This window comes from Patella vulgata, chromosome 6 (genome assembly GCF_932274485.2).
Source record: "Patella vulgata chromosome 6, xgPatVulg1.2, whole genome shotgun sequence".
Taxonomy (NCBI): Eukaryota; Metazoa; Mollusca; class Gastropoda; family Patellidae; genus Patella; species Patella vulgata.
The window spans coordinates 40,167,864-40,191,422 of NC_065884.2; the positions used below are offsets into that span (position 1 = coordinate 40,167,864).

The 23,559-nt window shown below is 33.8% G+C and overlaps 1 protein-coding gene across 3 annotated transcripts; it reads right to left on the reverse strand.

The window, feature by feature from the left end:
* Nucleotides 1-1,105: 1,105 nt before the first annotated feature.
* Nucleotides 1,106-23,326, reverse strand: LOC126824344 (APOBEC1 complementation factor). Of its 3 annotated transcripts, none has more exons than XM_050553554.2 (10): nucleotides 22,485-23,326; nucleotides 20,592-20,772; nucleotides 19,443-19,537; nucleotides 17,925-17,978; nucleotides 9,742-9,815; nucleotides 9,113-9,254; nucleotides 4,955-5,050; nucleotides 2,708-2,837; nucleotides 1,783-1,926; nucleotides 1,106-1,412 (listed from the first exon to the last, which is right to left on the reverse strand). In XM_050553554.2, exons 1-10 carry the CDS (start codon nucleotides 23,211-23,213, stop codon nucleotides 1,324-1,326), a joined length of 1,734 nt encoding a protein of 577 aa, XP_050409511.2. In that variant the 5' UTR covers nucleotides 23,214-23,326; the 3' UTR covers nucleotides 1,106-1,323. The 3 variants fall into 3 exon arrangements, with proteins under 3 accessions (XP_050409511.2, XP_055958025.1, XP_055958024.1); XM_056102050.1 differs by lacking the exon at nucleotides 1,783-1,926 and adding an exon at nucleotides 7,087-7,176 and having other exon boundaries at nucleotides 1,107-1,412; nucleotides 22,485-23,325; XM_056102049.1 differs by lacking the exon at nucleotides 17,925-17,978 and adding an exon at nucleotides 7,087-7,176 and having other exon boundaries at nucleotides 1,108-1,412; nucleotides 22,485-23,323.
* Nucleotides 23,327-23,559: the final 233 nt, after the last annotated feature.

Genomic DNA, 23,559 nt, shown 5'->3' on the forward strand with positions numbered 1-23,559 from the left:
GTATCATATAAACAAAATAATGAAAACAACACGATAGTAAAAAAAACTAAGTAAATAAAAAAAAGTAATAAAAAAGGTAGACAATTGTTTTTATGGAATTCTAACAAAATAAATTATGAATCAATAATCATTGACTATTTTGTTATGAATTCCTAGTTTAAACATAAGTTTTGGTAAAAATCTTTAATACCTTACAAATAAAATAGTTTCAAATAAAACTAAAAGTCAAACCAAATAGAAAATATTTCCAAAATATATTGGAATAAAATATTTCACAACTGAAGATACATCCATGCAATAAAAATATTCAAGAATAAATGGAATGCTTAATACATAAAAATTGTTTTAATTATCCATCCCCCAATCTGTAACACATATGTAACATAGTAGGATGTACTTTAATTGCATTACAAACTAAATACTGTAACATTTACACATAAAGATAAATGGTAGCCCTAAATTTTTTTATAATACATGTACAATAAAAAATAACTTTAATATAGATGACTTTGATATGTATTCTTTTATCAGTATGGATATAAGAAAAACTTTCAAGGTAGCCAAATGTTGACCTTACAGTTCAGTTCAACTCAGCTGGTAACAACTATGACAAACACCTTGACCTACATTAAATTTCCACTCTACAGGTTCCTGCAAAAATGTTTGGCCAGAGTTATCCAGAATAAGTATGGGTTATATTTGGTTGTATTATACACCAGTTAAACCCCAATCTTCTTTGGTAATACTTACCTACAAGAACAGAGTTTAGCCAATCAGAAAAACAAATAAAGATTATTTATACATGTACGAAAGACTAAAAATCAGTTAGTTGGAATTTGTATTGACATTATATTGAGTTGTGTTTGTTTGGTATACAATAATGACATATGACCGACTACATCTTTGAAATAAAAAGAGCTAAAGTGCTTTAAGATAACAAATTTTGAAATCTATATTAGTGGTAGAATTCCAATAGTTATACAGATTTAACATAAATGATCAAGTAATATGGCACCTATGGAATAATACCTTTTACAAAATGAATTTCTTTAGTAAAATTCATTTCAGTTTTAAAAGAAATCAAGACAAAAATGAACTTCATTTTAATTTGTGTTGCCAGAAAAAAAGTAAAAGGTACAATACATACAGTTAAAGAGAAAATTGGTTGAAAATAAATTGATATTGTTTTAGGTACAGGTAATATACTGATTTTAATAATTCTTAAATAAATATGTTTTCTTCATCCAAGTAGAACCCTGCTACTCTGGTCTTGGTCTGTGATGAAAGAGAAATCAGTTTGGGGAACAACTCGAGGTTGCCAAATTAATAGTTATGATACACTGAGGCAGTTGTAGGAGCATGTCCAGGAAATCCAGGGGGGAATTCGTAGGCTCCACTAAACTCTCCAGCGTCTGAAAAACAGAAATTGTGAAACTGCATTACTTGAAAAAACTTTAAGCAAGATTTAAGTCAGAATCACTGAATGCAAATTATTAATAATAAGGCAATAACTTGTCCCAAAAATTAAATAATTATTTTTGGGCAAGTTTTGTTTCAATAACTTTGTCTATGAGCTAAATAATTCGAAAAAAATATAACCATAAGTAATATTGGTATAAAGGTTAGAGAAAATAGCAGGAGCAGAATACATGTAGTTTTCAAATAAAAAAATTAAGAAAATATTAAAGACTAAGACAATTAAATATTTGATGTGTGGTGTAATTAATTCATTTGAAATAATATCTTTATGTTTAATGTGAATCAGCAATTTATTCTGCTTACTTTGCAAAATTTTTCCAGAAGAAACAACATAAGAAGCACTGCTAATGGGTGGTGGAGCAAAAGTTAATTCACGGCTGTTTTGAAAAGTTTGTCCAAGCGGACCTTGCTGGAAATGGCTAGCATTTGGCAGAGATAGATCAGCACCTAGACAAGATAATATAGATAGAAAGGATAGACAGACATCATATAATTTCACAAAGTTTGTGAAAACTGTAGGACCCTCAAAATGTTTTTTTTAATTACTACATGTACATGTGTACCGGTAAGTGGAATAGAGCCTAGTTAAGTTTCCAGTATTTATCTCCTCTGTGTGCGGACAATAAACTGTATAGTCGATGATTCAAAATAATTATCACACAAATGAATGCCAATCCATTCACTCTATTTATAGGCAGTATCTTGGCAAATAATTCTCAAATTTTGTATAAATTCATCCACGAGTTTGTGGTTGTAAGGTCAAATACAAAGTTAAAAACATGCAGACCGACTGACAGGGTCACAACAAAACATTTTCACAAACTCTGGTATCTACTACATATACATGTACAAGCTGACTAAATTCTACAAACTTATTCTAATTACAATAAGCTTAATCAAATATAATAAATTATTATACCCATGCTATATAATCATACCATTCAAATATCATCAAACTACTTTGATATGATAAAAATCAAAAACATAGAATTAGAAAGATTCTAGTTTTTTACAGCACAGAATAATTTTCTGTTTAACTCACTTATTTTAAAATACATATTGTTGAGTAGTGCCTCCCCTTAAAATGAACAATAAGGTTTAGCAAAATATTACTACAAATTATAAATCTAAGCTTATCCGAGGTGTGTAATTAGCTTACATTATATTTTTTTTACACATGACAAAATGAAAAGTACCAAAATGTTATAGAAATAAAGTAGATATTTACTTTCAAAAGGAATTCCCAACTGTGTCAATACATATTCTGCTGCAAATATCTTGGCTTCCTCGACAGTTGGACAAAGTTTATTAGGTTGAAATGGGGCTGGGTTTTGACTAGCTAATGCTGGAATGGTAACCTGAAATAACCAAACAACTGAATTGTAATTTACAAGACAACCCCACAGACTGGAAAGGTTTGTAACCCTACATGATCGTCCGTCGTAATACACTACAGTAACAGAGAATTTTTAATTTTTTTAAGAAATTCACTATAATCTAACATTTGACCTTTCACCAAAAGGTTCTTTAGCCCCTTTGGTAGAAAATCAGGTCAAAGTTTGATATCCTTAGACTTAGGAACAAAACTGTAGGAAGTGGTTGCCAAGCAAGACACGCCCACATTTTGCAAGAGATGGATAGAGAAAAAGCTAATGAAAATCAATGAAAATGTGGGCGTATAAAAATTGTGACCTCTAGAGAGTCCACAACCTTGGTATTACATACTTTCACACTTTTTGATTATCTGGAGCGACCATTTTGTCGAGCAGTTTGGTCCAATTTTCATGAAATTAAAACTCAACCATATTTACTATGTAACAGTGATGTATTTTTAAAAACAGTTTTTTAAATTGGATAAAAATTGTGACCTCTTGACAGGGTTGATGACAATATTCGTCCACATGAAAATGTGAATCCAAAACCATTTGAATAACATAAACTTTGATGGGATCCAAGTCATCCAAGTCATAATAAACTTGATGCGGTGACACCAGTAGTAGGAGTGGCTAAAAACAAAGTCATGGGCATCATAAACCCATCTTTTATATAGTGTAAAAACTGACTTCCTCAGAGAACACAAAGTACACAAATGATATTTGAAGCACAAGGGAAGTCATAGTAACCTGTGATGTCATATTGTTAATATCACGTCATAACTTTGATGACATATAAAGAATAAGCTAAATATAGATAAATGATGTCATAGTTAAAGATGGAAAGGTTGCCACAGAAGTCAAAGATAGGTTGCCAGGCAACAAAACATACGCCCACAGCAGCTATATCATCCGGGCAGTCAACAAGAATTTTCGCATATTTTTACTTTTTTTGGTAATGAAACATTTATAATACATTAAAATCTGATTTTAAAGAGTAACAACTCATTAAGTAATTATCAGAAAACCATTAGAATTTGTTTGGTTTCTATAAAGTTCAGCCCCATGCTAACGTTTAGTATACAAAACTTAACATCATAAAAATTCATTGAAAATCAATATACTTATCAAGACCTTAAACTCTATGCATCAATCTGAAGTCAATCGGATGATAACTTTAGCCTCTAGAGCGACACAAGATTTTTCAAAGTGATCAAGGGCCCTAACTATGGCAGTAATTATCGGAAATTGCTAAAAATCAATAGGCTTCCTCGTTTCATGACCTTAAACACTGTGTATAAATTTAAAGTCAATCAGATATTAACTTTGACCTCTAGAGCGTCCACAAGATTTTTTGAAGTGATCAAGGGCCATAACTCTGGCAGTAATTATCGGAAATTGCTGAAAATCAATAGGCTTCTTCGTCTCATGACCTTACGCAATGTGTATAAATTCAAAGTCAATCGGATATTAACTTTAGCCTCTAGAGCGTCCACAAGATTTTTCAAAGTGATCAAGGGCCAAAACTATCGGAAATCATTGAAAATCAATAGGCTTCTTCATCTCATGACCTTAAACACTGAATTTAAATTTAAAGTCAATCCGATATTAACTTTAGCCTCTAGAGCAACAGCGACAACAATATGACTAATATGTATGACCATATTTCAATGTGGGTGTATAAAAGGTACGTTTATGGGTAATCATAGAATAGCAACTAAACACAATGAGCACAACTTGGGCAAATTTTGTCAAGATCGATGCAGCAATGGGAGATATGGCCAGGACAAAAAAATAAACAACCCCAGAGCAATAGTAAACTCTCCTCGCATGGTTTAATCAATATTGAGAATTGTCTTACATTTACCTAAATGTGTATGAATTTCTGGCACAAATTTTTGATTTGTAACAAATTGCAGAACATGATTTGTTACCACAATCATGAGTGACAACAGAATATATTTCAACACTATACCTAACCCAATGTAACCTGGATGTACACTGGATGTCCAATACACCTAATCTGAGTAAGGACAGATTCTTAAGCCTACCATTATTTATTAATGGCCTGAATAACATCAAACATTATGATGAAACTATACCTTGTACAAGAAGAACTGTGAATCTCGTTGAACAGCAGAATGTAATTGGTATATAGGACTACCCCAACCATTTTTACCACATAAATCTTCTAATATCTGTAATGTTTAATTAAATCATAGCCTTAGTTAGTAAACATAATGATATAATTATTTTTCTCGACAAAGTCATCATCCCACTTGGCAGCTCGAACACTCTTTATCTTATCTGTGAGGCAATTACATGTACGGTAGATTGAATTGAATTCCAAATACTGTTAGAATCTGTTGGGGTCTCTATATTAAAAGAAATCATAGTTTTATTTTACAACCACAAACCAAGTTCTATAATTTACAAGCTCTATAAATTTTCAGTCAATAGCAGGAGTAAAGAGTTGCGAATGAAGATGCATAAATAAGAATTCAAAATTATTGTTAATGATTACCCACATAAGTTTTCATATAAAAAGCTTCTAAGGCTTAAAATTACTAAGAAATTTATCACACATTACTTTTTCCACCTGATATTAAAATATAAATTCAACTAAAGCAAACTAGGGTGATCCGATCAAACCAAAATTCTGATTGAATCTTGTACCGGTACTGTAAAACAACAAATTTTTACCCAATGAAATTAATGAGCCTAAATTAAATACAATGTATCACCTAGTGAACATTTGAAAAATTACTCTTGATTATTTCTTGTTTTACAGTATATTAGGATGAAAGCATACAAGCAAGTTTATTTGGGCTGGGTGGGGTGGGGGGGGAGGTATATAATGGGAATAAATAGGTTTCAATAGCATGCTAGTGTAGGAAATAAGGAATATTACCTGGCAAGTGATTTTACAAGACAACAGTTTTTAACAAAATTTAATAAATGAAAGAATGACACATAATATATCCCATTAAAATCACAGATACAGTATCTACTATCAAAGATAATTATTTTGACAAGAATAATTAAGTAGATATAGCAACAGATTTTATTCTTCTGAGATGGATGCATTTTGATTTGATCTATTTAAAGTTTCAATGCCAACACTTTCCCCATTTGAAATTGATCTGCTTTATATTCAGCTAAATCAAAAAAGTTTTTTATCTAAATTTGCAACTACACTTGTAATAACAGAATATTACATGTATCTATCTCATAAACAGTAAAAGCATGAGGAAGCCAAAAGAAAAGCTTTAAGTAAAGGCTCAAGCTATATCAATCTGTCAGTAAGTAAATCTACCATTTTACACTTAAAATTATAAATGTAACTAACAAAATTAATATTTTAAAAAGTTTTCAATATTAATTTTAATTTCATGTTTTTGACTATAATGATAAGAATTTTAGTGAATCATATAGGAGTTAATGAAACTCAAATAATCGCCTACTACTAGTAAAAGAAAGATTGGTTGCCAGGCCAGGCAACAAAACATACACCCACTGCAGTTATGTCGTCTGGGCAGTCAACAAGGGTCGTCACATATGTTTTCTTTTGTTAGTAATGAAAACATTTACAACACACTAAAATCTGATTACACGTAACAACCCATTAAGTAATTATCAGAAATCATTAGAATTTGATTGAATGTCTGTCTCATGACCTTAAACACTGTGTATAAATATATATTAACTTTAGCCTCTAGAGCGTCCACAAGATTTTTCAAAGTGATCAAGGGTCATAACTTTGGCAGTAATTATTGGAAATTGTTGAAAATCAAAAGGCTTCTTCATCTCATGGCCGTAAACACTGTGTATAAATTTAAAGTCAATTGAATATTAACTTCAGCCTCTAGAGTGTCCACAAGATTTTTCAAAGAGGTCAAGGGACATAACTTTGTTAGTAATTATCGGAATCGTTGAAAATCAATAGGTTTCTTCGTCTCATGACCGTAAAAACTGCATAAATCTAAAGTCAGCTGGATATTAACTTTAACCGCCAGAGCGTCCACAAGCAATGGACTTGTGGGACGACAATATACGACCACATTTCAATGTGGGGCGTATAAAAATGTCTAACAAATGATAAAAGCCCAAAGTTTTTGTTTTTATCAAACTACAACTGTGTATCATTAAACAAAAGTGTTGAATATAGCTAAGCCTTTATAAGATTAGATTGATTGAATGGATACTAGATTGATTATGTTCCGTTTGCTAATACCTGTACTGGAGATTTAACAGACTGTGGTTTTAATGTGACAGGGTTAGTTGGGGTCAATTCCATCCCAGGTAAAATATCAATCAGCCGACCCTAACACAAAAATGAGGTTAGCTTGAACAATCAATTTTCGACAAAATGAAAATTTGTTATATACATTATTAAACATTGTAGTTGTCACAATTCATGCAATATTAAATAATTAAAAGCCATTATTATGTTAATTATGAACTTGGATTAGAGTTCTGGATAATATTAATAGTCCTCCAAATCAATACGTAAAAAGCTTACATGTGTATCAATATAATAACAATGCATGCAATTGAAGTTTCATTGGGCAACCCAATTACACGACCACCAGCAATGTCAGCCTCACCCATAATTAATGATTAATATAATTAATTCATAAAAATTCTCAATTCTTATAAAATAAAAGTTTAACAAGCCAACAGTGAGGCTGATGTCCCCCGCCGAAATTGCAAAATAAATAGATGACACATATTAATTAATCGCACATTTATTTTTTTCACTAAGTTTCATCACTCTCTATCAGATAGAATCAAGATTATCTTGTCCCAAACCATCGACAAATGAAATCGATTAGCTCTGCTTAGCTTCAGCTCGAAATGTTAATTATTGAACTCAGTCAAGACATTCACCTAATGAACATCTACATATACATCAAGTTTAAACATTCACCTAATAGACACCTATGCCAAGTTTGAACATTCTACCTCAATTAGAAGGAGAGTTATTGTGTTCCAAAGTTTCTACCAATCAAATTGCTTATCACTCTGCTTACCCTCAGCAAAAAATGTTCATTATCGAACTTAGTTAAGGTATTCATATAATAAATCTATACACCAAGTTTCATCAATCTCACTTAATTAGAACTAAAGTTATCGTGTCCCAAAGCATCAACCAATCAAACTGCTTATCTCTGCTTACCCTAAGCGGAAAATGCTTATCTTCGAACTCCATCAAGGCATTGACCTAATCAACACATACACCAAGTTTGAACATTCTAGCTCAATTAGGAAGAGAGTTATCGTGCCCCAAAGTATCAACCAATCAAATTGCTTATCTCTGCTTACCCTAAGCGGAAAATGCTCATCTTCGAACTCCATCAAGGCATTGACCTAATAAACACATACACCAAGTTTGAACATTCTAGCTCAATTAAAAGTTATCGTGTCCCAAAGCATCAACCAATCAAATTGCTTATCTCTGCTTACCCTAAGCGGAAAATGCTCATCTTCGAACTCCATCAAGGCATTGACCTAATCAACACATACACCAAGTTTGAACATTCTAGCCCAATTAGGAAGAGAGTTATCGTGTCCCAAAGCATCAACCAATCAAATTGCTTATCTCTGCTTACCCTAAGCGGAAAATGCTCATCTTCGAACTCCATCAAGGCATTGACCTAATAAACACATACACCAAGTTTGAACATTCTAGCTCAATTAGGAAGAGAGTTATTGTGTCCCAAAAAGTGTGACGGACAGACAGACGGACGGACAGACAGACGGACGAACCCATTTTAATAGTCCCCTGCTTTCTTCGAAAGGCGGGGGACAAAAAATTCTGCTCTGTAACACATTCACAAACTTTCTAAGTCAAAAATTGAAAGGTAGGGAAAATCTGAATTTCTTCAATGAAAATTCTGTGAAATTTTTTTTTTCCAAAAATTCCTATAGTGGTCTTCTGAAATCAAATTATTTTAATTTTCATTAATACAAATAGTACTAAGTTATGAAAAATTTCCAACAACTATCTCCTGTACCCGCCGATTATTCACAAGCACTATTCATGGACAGAGAGTGACGACACTGAATAGAATGTAAGTGTAGTAAACAATAATCACAATGTCAATATCGGTTATTCCCAGCATGTATTAAATTTGATTATGATTTGATATGTGTTTGTGTGTCAGTTTGCATATCTGTATTACTAGTAATTGTACCTAGAAAAAATTATGATTAACAATTTTCAACTGATTGTTGTTTTATTGTGAAATACAACTTACTTCAACAGGGTATCGTCTGTAGCCAGCACGGACATTTGAAGGCATATATCCTCTTGTTCCCCCAGCTCCCCTTGACCCAGCAGCACCTCTACCACGTCCTCGGATTGCTGGGTTTGCTACTAAAGGACCTCTATCGTAACCCCTAAAAAATAGTTTAAATATCTGACTTTATGCATCTAATTATAAAGGATATGTTGTGTTAGCCAGCAACACGAAAATAATTTCTTTTTTGGAAATTTAAAGAAGAATCCAATGACATATCTTCATTATCATGTGGCTAACCAGAACAAAGCAAGAATAATTGTCATTATAATTCATCCCCCACTGCTTCTCCTGTGAAGTCTAAGCTTTAATTGTACTGGTACTCATTTTCAGCTGAAATCTTTTTTAAGTCTGGTAATAAGCAATGCCAGACAAAAATTCAGGTTTTGTCAAGCATGATTCTTCTTGCACCTTTCAATTTATTCCACACAGACTACTGGTAGCCTTTTTTTATGGTCTATTTATAATTAATGTCCAGCACAAAGTGAAAAGATCTCTGTTGTTATCAAAACATAGCCTGACATTTTGTCAGACACACTAAATAATTATTTCCAGGCCTGAAAATAATAAGATGGAAAAAATACTACCTTCCTGGTGCAACCTGACCATATATGAACGGTGGTACAAATGGTGTCTCATATGCACTGTAACCATAGCCTACCTGTAATTACAGACCATAATTTACTGTAAAAACCTAGAATTCAGAGTTTCAAATACAAATTTATTGAATGATAACAAAATGATAACAACAATTACCCTCAGCCTAAAATGTCAGGTTGCTGAGTTTTAATTACATGTAAACTCTCTGCATATTTGATTTTATTTAATGTTGTATTTTTTGTAATAACACAAAGAATCCATCATAATATTTAAAATGTATCAATCAAATATTTACAGCCCACATAAAATAAAAACATGCACAAAATCTATCCATCAAGTGGTTGCCATGCAAGATACGTCCACATTTTGCAAGAGATGGACAGAGAACAAGCTAAAATAATAATATGATTTTTCGTCCAATCTGGGGCGATAATCCAGGAAGTTGCGGTCCGATATACGGGAATATTGAAAGGAACTGAGATCTTTGGGTTATAAACATACTTTTCAAGTTTCTTCTAAATCGGATAAAAATTGTGACCTCTAGAGTGTCCACAAGCTAAAAACATGATTTTTCGTACAATCAGGGGCCATATCCATGAAGTTTCGGTCCGAAAAATGCCAATATCGAAAGGAATAGAGGAGATCTTTTGGAGATAAACCTATATTTCGAGTTTCGTCAAAATCAAATAAGAATTGTGACCTGTAGAATGAACACAAATTGTGGATGGATGGACAGACAAGGATCGCGACATCATACCTCCAAATGAAAAAGTGGGCGTATAAAAACAAAATGTTAGTTAAAATTGAAAGAAAGTTAATAATTAGCAAATATTAGCATAACAGTAACAATCAGTTCAATTCTAAAATATCCCACTCTAGATAAATGAAATAATAATAATTGAAGTCATGCTTTAAATTAATGCATAAAACCAGCGGCTGTCAGGCAGGATACGCCCACATTTTGCAACAGATGGATAGAGAACAAGCTCAAAATAAACGGGATTTTTTGTACAATCAGGGGCAAAAATCCAGTAAGTTATGGTCTGGAATGTGCAAATATCAAACAGGCAGTTAAGTTCGGGTATCCACGATTATCAAAAGGAACCAAGATCTTAGTGTGTAATGGTGATATATTCACACACTTTTTTTAAATCGCATAAAATTGTGACCTCTATAGGGACCACAAGCTAAAATCATGATTTTTTGTTCAATCAAGGGCCATAATTCAGGAAGTTACAATCCGATATGTGCGAATATCGACAGGAACCAATATCTTTGGATTATAAACATGTATTTCAAGTTTCATCGAAACAGATCAAAATTGTGACCTCTAGAGGGTCCACAACTTTGATTTACAAGATGTTTATACTATTTGCGTACGAGGGGCGGCCATTTTGTCTTGCAATTTTGTTCCGATTTTCATGAAACTCAACCTCAGACAAAATTATGGTGTAACGGTGATATATTCAAACGTTTTTTTTTAAATCGGATAATAATTGTGATCTCTAGAGGGACCACAAGCTAAAAACGTGATTTTTCGTAAAATCAGGGGCCATAATTCGATATGCACTAAAATAGAAAGGAACCAAGATATTTGGGTTATATATGCATTTCAAATTTCATCAAAATCAGATGACAATTGTGACCTCCAAAGGGTCCACAACCCTGATACACAATATTTTGACATTATTTGCGAACGAGGGGCGGCCACTTTGTCCGTCAGTTTCGGTCCGATTTTTACGAAATTCAAACTCAACCATCCTTAGGGTGTAACTGTGATATATTCAAACATTTTTTGAAATCGGATAAAAAATATGACCTCTATAGGGTCCACAAGCTAAAAACGCGATTTTTCGTACAATCAGGGGCCATAATTCAGTCAGTTACGGTCCAATATGTGCGAATATCGAAAGGAACCGAGTTCTGTGGGTTATAAACATGCATTTCAAGTTTCATCAAAATCAGATGAAAATTGTGACATCCAGAAATACGCAATATTTTGACACTATTTGCGTATGAGGGGCGGCCATTTTGTCCGTCAGTTTCGGTCCAATTTTTATGAAATTCAAGCTCAACCATCCTTAGGGCTTAACGCTGATATATATTCACACAAATTTTTAAATCGGATAAAAATTATGACCTCTATAGGGTCCGCAAGCTAAAAACACGATTTTTCATACAATCAGGGGCCATAATTCAGGAAGTTACGGTCCGATATGCGCGAATATCAAAAGGAACCGAGTTCTGTGGGTTATAAACTTACATTTCAAGTTTCAACAAAATCGGATAAAAATTGTGACCGCTATAGGATCCACAACCTTGATATACCATATTTTTACGCTATTTGAGTAGGAAGGGCGTTCCATTTTGTCTGTCAGTTTTGGGCCAATTTTCACGATATTCGAACTCAGCCGTCCTTAGGGTGTAACGGTGATATAATAATACGTTTTTTTAAATCGGATAAAAATTATGACCTCTATAGGGCGAATATCGAAATGAAACGAGTTCTTTGGGTTATAAACTTACATTTCAAGTTTCAACAAAATCGGATAAAAATTGTGACCGCTATAGGATCCACAACCTTGATATACCATATTTTTACGCCATTTGAGACCAAAGGGCGGTCATTTTGTCTGTCAGTTTTGGCCCGATTTTCATGATATTCGAACTCAGCCGTCCTTAGGGTGTAACTGTGATATAATAATACATTTTTTTTAAATCGGATAAAAATTATGACCTCTATAGGGTCCACAAGCTAAAAACGTGATTTTTCGTACAATCAGGGGCCATCATTCAGAAAGTTACGTTCCGATATGCGCGAATATCGAAAGGAAACGAGATCTTTGGGTTATAAACTTACATTTCAAGTTTCATCAAAATTGGATTAAAATTGTGCCCTCTTTAGGGTCCACAAGCTAAAAATGGATTTTTCGGACAAACAGTGGTCATAATCCATGATATTTCGATTCAATACATGCCAATATCGAAAGCAACCAAGGTCTTTTGGAGAAAAACCTATATTTCAAGTTTCGTCAAAATCGGATAAGAATTGTGACTTGTAGAGTGTCCACAAACAAACTGTGGACGGACGGACAGGGGCGACGACAATATACGTCCACATGAAAATGTGGGCGTATAAAAAGATAATGGACATAGTATTTGACATTTGGAACAATTTCTTCATTGAAAGACAAATGCATCTTAAATGCTTTCCAAAATTATTTTTACAAAAAGGTGGTTAATAATTCCATTATTGATTGGTAGAAAATGGCACCACAAGATACTAGTAAGTAAACAATTCATTGGAATACAATTACTGCTTATTACTGAGCTAGGTTTCAACTAGGTTTCTCTAGTTTTTATCAACTAATGATGATAAAAAATATAATAAGATGGGACATTATTTCAAGGGTTTCTTTAGAAGCTGGGTACAGGTCTATTTTATAACCATTTTTAATACGTTGTTAGTACGTAAGTAGTACAGTACATAGCTGCGAAATAGAAAACAGAGATGTGCAGTAAAATCTGAACCCATTCATCCATAAATACAGTTGCAACGGGTTATCAAGTCTTCAACACTTGTCAAGTTAAACTGTACATGTACATTGTGGCATTCAAGTCACAGACGCTTATTCCATTTCCTTTCAAATAGAGTTAGTGTTGACATAGCTGAATATCGTGCCTACCCCTTTTTTATCCACTATACTCGAAACCACAACAGTTACTTGAATTACTTTTCTCATCCTCACCATGTCAAGATGATGATTTTGTTATGCCACAGGCCAATATTTTTCTAATTCATTGGTTCACGGGCGGGCGTCGGACAAGGGGTTGAATATTCTACGCTAGTAAGTGAATAACTTTAAACATTTTGGTTTAGTTACTGACTATAAATTACAGCTCTTGGATAAATTGTAGTCGATCACCTCAACCGTTTTCTTGAACTATGTACGTAACTCTGAGTTTTTGGATTTAAATATTTTGATTATATGTCCATTGTTTTATTTCTTGCCCTCCCTACGAGAATACAAAGACAAAATCATTGCCTTACTGACTGCTGCAAGTACATGTACCACATTGCTATGTAAATAGATGGCTAATGTATGAACAGTATCATAAAAGACAAAAATAAATAACCTTATCTATTCTATCAAAAGCTCCTACCAAATAATACTTGGGAAACGTTTGTGAAGAATTCATCAATAAATATGTGATTGTACCTATTTTACCCCCACCCAAGAGCAACACGATTTTGGCTTGACTAGTCAATTGGAACTATAGAAGTGGTCTAAAATATTTACACACCACATCCCGAGGTTTCAAATCTTTTCAATAGCTAATTACCTTTATTCCTTAGGTATGTAGATCTTTACTTTTGCATGAAATATTTATCCCACAAAATTGACCTTATTGACCTTCTGGTGTAGGCTGTTGAAAGTGATCTAAAAATCAACCAGACTGTGCCAAATTGAGTGTCAAAATGATAAATGTCCTCGAGGTGCATGCAGCATGGCCCTAGAACACCTGATGATAGTTTGTACCTATGGCATTCATACAATTTCATATTATCTACACTTATTCTAATCATAAAATGGGGTCGGATGGCCTGTGCGCGATGTATAATAAGGTATGTCATTGAGTCAACTGGCGTGGTTTCAATTCCCCAGTTGTATATGACGAGGAGTTGGGTCACTTGTTCAACCTCGTGAGTTTTCTCTGGGTCCTCCAGTTTCCTCCCACTGCTTAAGACCCCTACGCGCAAGCGAATTATTGAAATAAAATTGAACCATGTTAGTCCCGAAATGACCTAATTGTGTCGAGTGGACGTTAAACACCATTTCTATCTCGCTCTCTAATCATTAAAGAAATCACTGTCCAATCCATCCACGTAAAAACAATACTCAGTAAATGAGGATTAATCATGTGTCCTAGTAGCTTAGAGCTACCATGTAAATACAGAAATGCCCTCAAAATAACAGAAGAGCATGCTATATATTCCATCAAAATATGTTCTTGCTAGTTGTGAATAAATGTAATTTGTTATTAATTTTAGTAAAAAAACATAGGTTGCCAAATAACAAAACATACGCCATTAAGCAGATTTGTCGCTGAATCTGTAATCTAAGTTTGCCACAATCTACTTTGTGGACATAATTTTTGTAAAATACATGTAGGTACAATACAGTGATGGGATTTCGCCTGTATATTCCGGACAGGTCCGACGCTATTTTCCGAACGCCCAAAAATGTCCGACCTGGAATATGCCCAATCGGACATCAAGATATGGTGAATAATATTCAAAATTCCAAAAATAATATAGTGTACTGAGTGTATAATTACCACTCAACCCGATTATCATTAATTATCGGCTGGATTGATTAGGTATTTAAGCAATCAACTATTTATCGTGTTATACCGTCTATACACCTACCAGATTATCGTTCATAATAGGCTGAATTGATTAGGTAATTAAAAGATCATCGTATTTATCGTGTTATACCGTCTATACACCTACCTTGATTAACTGCTTAATCTGCCATGATTGACTGACTTAATCTTTTATCGGACAATTCATCAATCTTTTTTAAAACAGAAGTCAATCCAATAAGAATGATTATAATTTTAATCTACGTGTTTACCTTGTGGTTTCTACATTGACTTGTCGGACAGCATGTATAAACTAGTCTTAGATGTCACATATCGTAAGAGTATATAGCACCCCAACTCAATGGACAGTCATTTTGTCTGCGATATCTTTTACGTCTTTTAAGATTCCATAATGAATTTCTCATCAACAGTGACACTTTTCCGCGATCCCGATTGCCGAACGAAAATCGCTTACAAGGCAGTGTTTACGATGAAGCTATATGCTATGAGTCACGTACGCCATACGCTGAAAGAAGCTATGCCTTTTTACAAGTAGGTATGGATCGGCAATCTTTCATTCTATCGTACATATATTACGAAAACACATAATTTTATAGGAATATTACTGGCATAAATTTGAATACCACACAGGAACTAAATATGAAAAATAGCGACGTGTTCCTATTTTTATTACGCACTGATTTGAATATTTTGTTGACATTTTATAAAGAAGACCAGCGGCTTCCAGGCAGGATACGCCCACATTTTCAAGAGATGGATAGAGAACAAGCTAAATAGAAAGTGATTTTTCCTACAATCAAGAGCCATAATTCAGGAAATTACAATTTGATATGCACAAATATCGAAAGGAACCAAGATCTTTGGCTTATAAACTATTATTTCAAGTTTCAACAAAATCAAATAAAAATTGTGACCTCTATAGGGTCCACAACCTTGATATACCATATTTTTACGCCATTTGAGAACGAGGGGCAGCCATTTTGCCTGTCAGTTTTGGGTCGATTTTCACAAAATACGAACTCAGCCGTCCTTAGGGTGCAACGGTGATACACTAAAACGTTTTTTTAAATCGGATAAAAATTAAGACCTCTATAGGGTCCACAAAATACGAACTCAGCCGTCCTTAGGGTGCAACGGTGATACACTAAAACGTTTTTTTAAATCGGATAAAAATTAAGACCTCTATAGGGTCCACAAGCTAAAAACGCGATTTTTTCTACAATCAAGGGCCATAATTCTGGAAATTACAATTCGATATGCGCAAATATCGAAAGGAACCGAGATCTTTGTGTTATAAACTTACATTTCAAGTTTCAACAAAATCGGATTAAAATTGTGACCTCTATAGGGTCCACAACCTTGATATACCATATTTGTACGCTATTTGAGAACGAAGGGCGGCCATTTTGTCTGTCAGTTTTGGGTCGATTTTCACGAAATTCGAACTCAGCCGTCCTTAGGGTGTAACGGTGATAAAATAATACATTTTTTTTAAATCGGATAAAAATTATGACTTCTATAGGGTCCACAAGCTAAAAACGGGATTTTTCGTACAATCCGGGGCCATAATTCAGGAAGTTACAGTCCAATATGCACGAATATCAAAAGGAATCGAGATCTTTGGATTATAAACTTACATTTCAAGTTTCAACAAAATCGGATAAAAATTGTGACCGCTATAGGATCCACAACCTTGATATTCCATATTTTTACTCTATTTGAGTATGGATTATAAACTTACATTACAAGTTTCAACAAAATTGGATAAAAATTGCCACCTCTATAGGGTCCACAAGCTAAAAATGTGATTTTTCGTACAAACAGGGGCCATAATCCATGAAGTTTCGTTCCGATACATGCCAATATCAAAAGCAGCCGAGATCTTTTGGAGATAAACCTATATTTCAAGTTTCGTCAAAATCGGATAAGAATTGTGACCTGTAGAGTGTCCACAAACAAATTGTGTATGTCCACATGAAAATGTGGGTGTATAAAAACGATTCTTATTCAGGAAGTTATGCATTCATTTACTGCCGTATAAACAAAAGACACGTAATTTTGCAGGAATATTAGGGCTACTATTGTGAATTTGATGCTGAAGCAGGATCGGTAAACTTTCATTCAATGTATTACCAAAATTAGTTATTTTGTAGGATTGTTACTGTCATAAATTTGAATGCCGTACGGGAATTAAATATGAAAAATAGCGAGGTTCACCTATTTTTATTACGTACAGGATGTGTATATTACAAAAATGAGTTATTTTGTAGGATTGTTACTGTCATAAATTTGAATGCCGTACGGGAATTAAATATGAAAAATAGCGAGGTTCGCCTATTTTTATTACGTACGGGATTTGAATATTTTGTTGACACGTGATATTTAATTGTGGTATGAATCCGTCTGCTTAAATAACGATAAGAATTATGCCCCTTTATTTTCGGTAAAATGTCCGACAAGAAAACTTTTGAAATCCCATCACTGGTGCAATAATTTATTTACATTGTTGAAAATAAATGGATGAGCACCTAAATCTCGATTGCTAATAAAGATGCACAACTCTGAATGTTATTGTCAGAAATTTGCTTAAATGAATTGGCATATTCATTTTACCAGGCTGAATGCCTTTTTAAAATTTAAAAAGATTTGATGATTATAGTTTCTACATTGTTCTCAATAAAGATATAAATTTATGGAACAAGACAGATGCACATTCCAACACACATTTTTGTATGCCACATTTCAAGTTAATAAAAATAAATTAAATAGAAAAATGATGTACTTCTGATGATAAAGAAATATTAGAGAGCAAATTCTGTATATCTTGTTCATCTTCCTATTAAATAAATAATATATATGTAAATATGTAATGAATAAGATAAGGAATTTACACCAAAGTCAGCAATTAAGAATATGAGAATATTTTTCAACATACATTGTAAATGAAAGTAAGCTTATAACTTATTTATGTACAACAGTTAGCAATTAGCCTGACTACTGCTTCACGCATGCGGTATTTCAGCAAACCAAATACAGATCCTTATGTTTATTCCTCTAATTTATATTGCTTATTTGGACAGTCTGTATTCTGTCAGTTATAAAGATAGGTTGTCAGGCAACGAAACATACGCCCACAGCAGCTATATCGTCCGGGCAGTCAACAAGAGTTGTTGCATATTTTTACTTTTTTCGGTAATGAAAAATTTATAATACATTAAAATCTGATTATGACTATGAGTAATAAGTCAACAAGTAATTATCAGAAAACCATTAGAATTTGTTTGGTTTTTATAAAGTTTAGTATATGAAACTTTCAACATCATGGATTTAGCTTTTCAAGTCATAAAGATTCATTGAAAATCAATACCTTAAACTCTGTGTATCACTTAAAGTCAATTGGATATTAACTTTAGCCTCTAGAGCGTCCACAAGATTTTCAAAGTGATCAAGGGCCATAACTCTGGCAGTAATTATCGGAAATAACTAAAAACCAATAGTCTTCTTCGTCTCATGACCTTAAACACTGTGTATAAATTTAAAGTCAATCGGATATTAACTTTAGCCTCTAGAGCGTCCACAAGATTTTTCAAAGTGATCAAGGGCCATAACTTTGGCAAAAATTATCGGAAATCGCTCAAAAATCAATAGGATTCTTCGTCTCATGACCTTAAACACTGTGTATCAATTTAAAGTCAATCGGATATTAACTTTAGCCTCTAGAGCGTCCACAGGATTTTTCAAAGTGATCAAGGGCCATAACTCTGGCAGTAATTATCGGAAATCGCTGAAGATCAATAGGCTTCTTCGTCTCATGAACTTAGACACTGTGTATCAATTTAAAGTCAATCGGATATTAATTTTAGCCTCTAGAGCGTCCACAAGATTTTTCAAAGTGATCAAGGGCCATAACTCTGGCAGTAATTATCGGAAATCGCTGAAAATCAATAGGATTCTTCCACTCATGACCTTAAACACTGTGTATACATTTAAAGTCAATTGAATATTAACTTTAGCCTATAGAGCTTGTGGACACCGGACCGACCGACCGTCTGATGGACGGACGGACGCGTGCGACAACAATATACGATCACATATCAATGTGGGTGTATAAAAATCCATTTAATCTTAGAATGGTCAACACGATCTATCCAAGATCAGTATTACCAATGGTGATTTAGTTCATACACTGTAATTGAAGTTTCTATTATTTGGCAGCTGTACTTCTCCAGACAATTGCAATATTAAGGCCCTAACTTTGAAATATGAAAGATTTTCTCTTTTCTTGATTCTAAAAGCTTACTTGTTGGTAAACACCTTTCATTAATCTACGTGGATCACTTTTATCTGGTGGTTTAGCCCAAACAACTTCAACATAAGAACCTTCGACAGAAGTACCTGAAAAAACAATGCAGGGTGTATGTTAATTGTTATCAACTATTTGCGGCCATTTTGTCCGGCAGTTTCATTTTGATTTTCACGAAATTCGAATTCAACCTTTATTATGGTGGAATGGTGATATATTCAAACGGTTTTTAAAATCAGAAAAAAAATTGTGACCTCTAGAGAATAGGCATGCTAAAAAAATGCGATTTTTCGAACAATCAGGAGCCATAATCCAGGAAGTTACGGTGGAACGGTGATATATTCCAACGTTTTTATAAATCGAATAATAGTAGTTATCTCTAGAGGTACTACAAGCTAATAATGCGATTTTTTGTACATTCAAGGGCCATAATTCAGGAATATACAATCCGATACACGCGAATATTGAAAGGAACCTAGATCTTTGGGTTATAAACATGTATTTCAACTTTCATCAAAATCGGATCAAAATTGTGACCTCTAAGAGGCTCCACAACCTTGATTTACCAGATGTTTAAACTATTTGCATACGAGGGGCGTACATTTTGTCCATACGAGATCTGTGGGTTATAACCATACATTTCAAGTTTAAACCAAATCGGATAAAAATTGTGACCTCTACAGTGTTCATAAGCTAAAAACGTGATTTTTCGTACAATCAGGGGCCATAATCCATGAAGTTACAGTCCGATACATGCCAATATCGAAAGGAACCGAGATCTTAGGGTGATAAACCTATATTTCAAGTTTCATTGAAGTCGGAAAAAAATTGTGACCTGTAGAGTTTTCACAAACAATTGTGGACGGACGGACAGGGGCAACGACAATATACGTCCACATGAAAATGTGGGCGTATAAACGAAACATAATTGTAATCAAATTTTAATTAGATTGGCTAGACCTGTAACTACATACATGTAGTTGCATTTTCAATCTGCCTTTGAATATTTCCTGATTTCCACTTATGTACATGTAGCAACATAAGATACTGGTAATGTGGTGTTAGTTAAACTAAATAGCTGAAATGACCATGTGCACTGAAATCGAAGATCATCAAATTTATGTTTTAAGCTTTATAATTTATTACCATTTAGATTTGACATTGCCTCTGCTGCACTTTCCCGGTTCTTAAAATGGATGAAACAATAATCCTTGATTTTCTTCACTCTTTCAATAGAATTTGGTGTACCCGATGCTCGTTCAAACATCTCTTTCACAGTTTCTTCTGATGTATCTAACATTAAATTACGAACATACAGAACTCTCACCTGTAAAATATACAATTCAATTTAATCTTAAGAAGGGTATTAAGCTTTATTCAATAGAAGAATAAGTACTACTTTAAATGAACTTGTTTTTAAAGATATAAGCTTACTCATACGGTAATGCTTCCACTACATTATTTGAAGTCAACATTGTTTAAATAAAAGCTATGCTCTTCAAACTTACAATACTGAAACATAATATTGTAACTTTATATACATACAGAATGTAAGCTTACTGATTGGGGGGGGGGGGGGGGTTGCTCAATTTTAGTATTGCCTGAAAATCTTACTTTACTTAAAATACTTCCCAAAATTGACTGATTTTGCCAAAGAAAAACCCTGCTGACTGTACACTGTGGTAATGAATGTTATCCTAAAGGCCCTTTCGCATAAGTGAATTATTGAAATATAATTGCAACATGTCAGTCCCAAAATGACCTAGTTTGTGACAAGTGGATGTTAAACCCCATTTCTCTCTTTCCACTAAGAAGAGATGAAGGGGAGGCCTAAGCTTAAAATGGACATTTTTTAGGCCTTAAATGTTATCTAAATTATTAATTAGACATTAACTTATCAAGTAATCAAGGCCATAATCATCTCTCGATGCCATCGTTAGTCTGTGATATTTAGTGGATTTGAATATGTTTTGTGATGGATGATTTAATGTAAAACTGGATAATTGAGACTGTTTAATATCGCAAAAAACAGTAGTAATGACGATCGAGGCTAGCCTAAAATTGAATTGCTAATATCTCGGTTCAGGGTGAAGCAATTTGACTAAAATTTAAGCATATTCTGTTTTCATTACCTTTTTTTAAACTATTATGTGAGAACTGTTCAGCTCTTTATCTAATCTTACCTAATGCCCCTTTAAGTACATTTGTTGACTCAAGTTCAAGAGTCACAAAACTGGCTAAAGTAGTAGCCTATCATCCACAGAATGTACTACATATAAAGCTTACTCAGCATAATTTCAAAAGTGTTACCAAAGCTTATTCATAATCATAATGAAGTTAGTGGTGTACAGTTAACACTGGGAATGGTTACAGAATAGTGAGGGATGAACATAGTTAGTAGCAGAAAGCAACACTGTTGCAAAATGACACCCAAAACTCTAAAATAAGGGAGGCCTGAAATTATATAATTTTTCATTGGTTTGACTTTTCTCGTAAATTACTAACTTTGTTCTTGTTAAATTAATTTATTCTATCTATTGATTCGATGTTCAAACAATACACCTAAATATCATTTAAATACTAAATAGTCTAGTCTACATCATATTTTATCTATGGTCAACTAAATAAATATGGACTTAGGCCAATCATAAGTAAAATGAACTACATGACATGCAGTAATAATTTGTATTCCATTTCCAAACAGATCTACCTTGGGGGAGGGGGAGGGGGGGGGCTAAGTACGGACATGATAACCAACTTTATCATTCTAATCGACTATAGGCCCTACATTTGATTTTGATTGTCTAATTATTATTTATGAACTGACCAATAAATAAGGTTCAGTTAGGCCTATACAGCCACCTGGTAGTGGGCCTATAGGCTAGTCTTTTAGAATCTAAATCTAAGTAATTGATACAATTTTCTAGCCTATATTTTTCTAAACGTGTGTAAGTTAAAATTATGGGCTTTTTTTCTTTTTTTAAAGTAAAATATTTCCCATAATTTAAATATCGCTTAGATATAATCATATTATCATACATTTGACATGATATCCTCATCAACATCTTGTTCGGGTTCGGCCCAATCAACTGCTATCTGATGTCCCCAAAGTTGAATTCTGCCAGGTATTAACTTTCTACGGGCCATCGCCGCGTCTCGATGCGAACTGTACTCCACAAATGCAAATCCACGATTTTTAGTTTTATCCAAGACGCTGGGATAAACAATAACTTTCATGACTCCATCGGTAACCTTTTCCATTTCTTGTTTAATTTCATCTCTTTGTTTATTTTTGGGAATACCTCCAACAAATAAGCGACAATTGTCAACACTTGCGCAAACTCCAAGCAGACGACCTTTCCGTACTTCAAAATTATTTAATTCCTTTATTGCTCGTTGAGCGTCTTGTCTGTTTGTGTACATACAGAATGCATATCCTCTGTTTGAACCGCTAAAATCCATCATTAATCTGAATTCGTAAACTTTGCCCATTCTTTCAAAAACTGGAACAAGTTCATCTTCGAAACAATCTCTTGGAATTTTACCGATAAATATTTCAGATCCTCTTTGGGGCTGACCACCTTCCCATCCTGGCGGTGGACCTCCGTATTTTCTCTGTCCATTTTCTTGAATCATACTATATCCAGTCCTTTCCATTAATGTAAGAAGTGCTGCTTCGTTAGGAGCACCAGCAACCCCCTGAACTGTCGGTTTTTCTCCGCTGGCATCCATCACCACTCTTGATTCTTGACAGGTACCTCGAGTCATTCTCCCAAAACTGTCTTCTGCCAGAAATGACGTCGCGCATGCGTTTCCTTTCTGGGTACGTTCCGATAAGTATGCAAATTAGGTAACGTGACTTAAGCCACGCCCTTTCTTTTGTTTACGTTTTGTTTGAATGATTAACAGTTAATTATCCAATGAATGAACAACTTGAACTGATCGTGGGAATTTAGTGCTGACTTTTAACACCTCTTTGATGATTAAGAAATTGGTTGAACTTTGGAATTTGGGCCAATGTCACACCTTGGTGTGAACACTGCAAAACTGATAAGAGATTTATTACCTTGTGTTGATAACCCAAACCAGTAAATTTAGTTCAAGTAGCTTGTAC